General features: G+C 33.5%; 1 protein-coding gene across 1 annotated transcript; it reads left to right on the top strand.

Annotated features, from left to right (window-relative positions):
* The first annotated feature begins 1806 nt into the window (after positions 1-1806).
* Positions 1807-3008, top strand: LOC135120316 (ribonucleoside-diphosphate reductase subunit M2-like). Its single transcript, XM_064044616.1, has 4 exons — positions 1807-1916; positions 1992-2118; positions 2178-2477; positions 2536-3008. Exons 1-4 carry the CDS (start codon positions 1836-1838, stop codon positions 3006-3008), a joined length of 981 nt encoding a protein of 326 aa, XP_063900686.1. The 5' UTR covers positions 1807-1835.
* The last annotated feature ends 1914 nt before the right edge of the window (positions 3009-4922 follow it).

The raw sequence follows: 4922 nt of genomic DNA, 5'->3' as shown, positions 1-4922 counted from the left end.
AGGTTACTAACAATAACTGTGCACTTAAAGGTCGTCGTGAGACCGTCGGATGCGTGCGCCTTTTCAAAGTTCTTATTTAAGTTCTCGAGGCTAATGTGGTTTGAATATCTACTAATACGTTCAAATAAAACAGTAGCTGCATTTTAAAGTCATCGTTCAACGTGTCATTGTGCACGGACTAATATGCATGCACCAGATATTAGTCGCAGGAGTTTTATTTTTAAGGTTATGCAACTGATGGGTAGGCAGTATGGGGCGGACGCACCTTCATAGAACTCAGAATATTGCGTAGGTGCATTTCTGCACACAACAGGGGGTAGGAGAGTGATTTACCGCTTTGCTTTAACCGCAAAGAATTCTACTTATTGGAGCCAAGTTAACCGCTTATTGATGATGAGGCCTAAGTACTTGGCCTGAGAACACCATGGGGTATTAACACCATACAGGATTAAAGGCGAGGGGTGGCGTACTGCATCGTTTGAGATGAGAATTGCTTTGCTCTTCTTTTAGTTTATGACTACTCCCCACTACCGGCACTGATTGGCAAAATTTTTCCAAGTAACGTTGTAGATTTTGCCATAAGAGTGAGAGGCTTTTTGAGAATGGATAAACCGCAGTATCATCGGCGTTGAGTGCGAAGCAGGAGCGAGGAATCGCAAGGACGACGGGAGGAGCAGGTGTAAGACCAGACAGCCTTGCGGAACGCCAGCTGTTAATCAACGATATGAACACAAAGGCAGTGCCTATTCTAATTCGAAGGTGCGTTCGCATAGGAACGAATGCGGGTATGTTGTAAAGGGTAACAGAGGACCTAATGCGCGTAGTTTGCGTAGGAGCCCCTCGTGCCTTGGCGAGCTGTTAACTGCAACATAGCTTTAATTTATTAGCCACCGCTAAGCGGGTGGAGTATAATGTCAGCTTGTAGAAGGTTTACATCAGTGATTTATATTAAAGGCAATTTATTTAATCATTACTTTTGTAAACCTTGCAATATTTAATAGAACAATTAGTTTTATACTAGTAACTAATTTTTATGAATATATCGAAGTTCAAAATTTAAGAAAAAGTGTGTTTTGAAAAGCATACAGAGGGCCAATAATTATAAACTAAACTCTGCTTTTATTTTATTAAAATGAAAAGAAAAGTACTCTCAATATTGCCACTGTAAAAATTAAAAAATTCGCTAAATTGAACACACCATAAATTTTTAATTAGTCCTTAAATATCGTGTATGACAAACTTTAAAAAAAATAATAATCTACGCATTAAAAGTTAACGCAAATAAGGTCTATAGTTACGGACAGTAAAGTATAGGGTAAAATTATAAGTAGTTTATTCATGAAATTATAATGCTTGAATAGAAAGTTTATTTAAAATAGTTAATGACCAGTCGTTTTTATTATTTTAACTGGCATATAAATACATTGATATTAATAAATAAAATATACTTTATTCAAAATATATTATGGTACGATAGAAAAATTTTCGTAAACATATAACTTTACTAAGACGTTAATTGATTAAACGAGCTTAAGTTATTTAATACATTCATCTCAAGATAAACGGTACTAAATATTTTATTTTTCTACTTTTCACGATTGTATTAAAAAACCAGCATGTCACGTACGCCAAAGGTTACTTATTACTTGGTTTAGAGTATATCAGATCCATCCGTTATTCGAAAACCCTGGGCTATCACTCTTTAGCTTTAATAGTTTGTGACTTAATTCTTTTATAAGATTATGCTCGGCTCTAAAGAAACCGAAGACTTTGATGAAACTTTTTTACAAAGCTCTTTTCAACTGAGTGCATCATTAGCAGTAAATTCTTCCTTAATGAACAATCAATGGAAAACTGAACCTCTTCTTACGCCAAATCCTAAACGCTTTGTCTTGTTTCCCATACAATATCCCGAGGCAAGTTCGCCGTGTAATTTTTCTATTGATTTAAGAGAACTAATGGAATATTCTATATCGTTGAGGTAAACATAGATTTGGGAAATGTACAAGAAAGCTGAAGCTTCTTTTTGGACAACTGAAGAAGTTGATTTATCCAAAGATCTAGCGCACTGGGATTCTTTAAATTCTAAAGAAAAACATTTTATATCCCATGTTTTAGGTTTAAATTTATCATTATTTTTTATTATTGTTTGCTACTAATTTTTTTAATAAATGTAGCCTTTTTTGCTGCCAGTGATGGTATAGTTAATGAAAACTTATTGGAAAACTTTTCTACAGAAGTGCAAATACCTGAAGCTCGCTGTTTTTATGGCTTTCAAATAGCAATAGAAAACATTCATTCTGAGATGTACTCCCTTCTTATTGATACTTACATCAAAGATCCTGATGAAAAATTATTTTTGTTTAATGCCATTGAAAACTTACCTGCCGTAAAAAAAAAGTCACTTTGGGCGCTCCGCTGGATTAATAAAAACTCTTCCTTTGGTGAAAGATTAGTTGCTTTTGCGGCTGTTGAAGGTTCTGATTCTAATAATCAAGGCCTTAAACCTTTTATCTATATTAATTTTTTTTGCAGGGATTTTTTTTTCTGGTTCATTTGCTGCGATATTTTGGTTGAAAAAACGTGGGCTCATGCCCGGCCTTACTTTTTCTAATGAGCTAATCAGTAGAGATGAAGGTCTTCACTGCGATTTTGCTTGTCTTTTGTTTGGATATTTGCGAAACAAACCGGTCAGCGAGGCCATCATTGCAATCATAACTGAAGCAGTTAAACTTGAACAAGAATTTCTTACGGATGCCCTTCCAGCGGATTTAATTGGAATGAATTGTAGTTTAATGCGGCAATATATAGAATTTGTTGCTGATAGACTCTTATATGCGCTGGGGCTTGACAAGTATTACAAGGCTGAAAATCCCTTTGATTTTATGGAACTGATCTCTTTGGAAGGGAAAAGCAATTTTTTTGAGAGGCGAGTAGGCGAGTATAAAAAAGCAGGCGTTACAACCCCTTCCGAGGAAAATTCATTTGTTTTAGATGCCGATTTTTAGGCCGGATTTTTTAGTTACTATAAAATTATATTACTTTGGGTCTTTTGCTCTATAATAAAATAAAATCTTTAGTATGTATTTGCAAGTAAAATTTAGCCTCGTGGTTTAGTAACTTCTACAAAAGTTATAAATTTGTACCCTTTTTCAAAAATTTTTTTAAAAATTATAATAAAAAATCCTTCACGTAATTTAGATTATAAATTTTGTATAGTAAAATATAAGTACTTGGCTAATTTTGTTCATTTTAGATGCATAATCTGAAATATATCGAGGAACCTTTAGCCTTATTTATAAATCGGAAAGTGTGTTTATTCTGATAACTTCAGTATTACAAACGAAGTGAAAAAGCAAAGAGTATATTTTTATAAAAATGTTTTATGACATAGAGATTAATAAACTATTCTTTTAATGCATAACTTAATTTTAAATCTAGGCGATAAAGCGGTGGAATTTGTGTACTTTGTTAATAAATACGTTGATAACCTGCAATATTTAACATCATAGTTTGTAGTGACAAAGAATATAGTATTAGTTTATATCAATTTTCGCGCATTGCAGAATTCAGGATTAAAATATTAGTTAAAATTACGTAGGTATGTTGAATATATATTTTTAGCATATTATGGCAGTAAACCTGATAAAATAAGACATAAAGAACTATTATCATTATGCTTGGTACTCCCGTAATGTTATCTATAGCTCTTTCATATGTGCTATTAGTGTGATACAGTAAATAATTCATAGAAACGGCGCCCTATAAGTAAAAATGAAAGTTTTTTCAAGGAAAAATTAAGAGGGAACTGTTGAGGGCCAAAAAAAAGCTGGTCGGTAACAAGTAAAAACCTTGGTACTTAAGCTTGTAGAAAATAGACTAATTTTTGCAAATGAATAGCGAAAAATAAAAACTATTTACTAGTTTTTTTAGCTCTACCATACTATACTATGCCCTTCAAAAAACGTTACATCTTGCTGAATGCGTATTCCTCCCTTACCCGAACGACTTTGAAATAGCGGAGAAAATATCGCACTCGGACTTCCGCCACTTGGCTAGTGGGTTACTTTAAGCGTAAATATATGTATACCCAAGGAATAAAATGTATAAATAGTTACTGGACAATATATATACACGACCAACGTAACCAAGCTGCTCCATTACACCACAGCACGCTCCACGCGAGATACAGCAAAAAACTAACTCATCTCCATGGGGTGTGCTTATCTCTGTTTATATTCACGGGATGCTAAGTTAGAACCACGTGGCCAACACCAGAGAAAAAACCTCCAAGCAACGACCACCTTTTGCTACTAAATTCTTCAATACACCGGCTAGCATCGCTGCCAGCCAGGTTTTAGCTCCCAAACTAAGGCAGGCCTTCTTCATTCGTTGTAACAATCGTACGGTTACATACTTAAAAGGAAGAATATATATATTTTTATAAAATTTTATAATTTTTATATTAGTGGGTTTATAAACATTAAAAGATTATCAACTTATAGTCACATTGTTATAATCTTTTTATTAACTGACTATTTCTTTTGAGCTAAGTGGACCATTCTCAGGCCCTTTATAATATATTCCTAGGAACAATATTTTTAAATGGTTTAGGAAATTATTAGATTCCTACAAAGTTACTTAGAGTTTAAAAAGTGCGTATGTTAGCTTAAGCCAGTATATTACTTTAAGCGGGTACTTTCAAAGAAAAATGTTTAAATACCCTTTGATAAGGATATTTATACCAGTTCCTTCTCACAACCCTCAGAATAAATTGTAAACATAGTCTTTTAAAGTATATCCTTAATAAATCTCTTCATGCCAATTTTAAAGTATTTATTTATATAAAGTTAAATCAAAAAGGTACCCTTATACTGCGCAGCAGCGCATATAATCTTTTTTTCTCCTTCCTACTGTCGTAA

Source organism: Zophobas morio, unplaced genomic scaffold (genome assembly GCF_036711695.1).
Source record: "Zophobas morio isolate AGI-343-1 ecotype UQ-CSIRO unplaced genomic scaffold, CSIRO_AGI_Zmor_V1 ptg000375l, whole genome shotgun sequence".
Classification (NCBI taxonomy): domain Eukaryota; kingdom Metazoa; phylum Arthropoda; class Insecta; order Coleoptera; family Tenebrionidae; genus Zophobas; species Zophobas morio.
The sequence above is the reverse complement of the archived record's forward strand: the minus strand, read 5'-3'. Positions and strand labels throughout refer to the sequence as shown.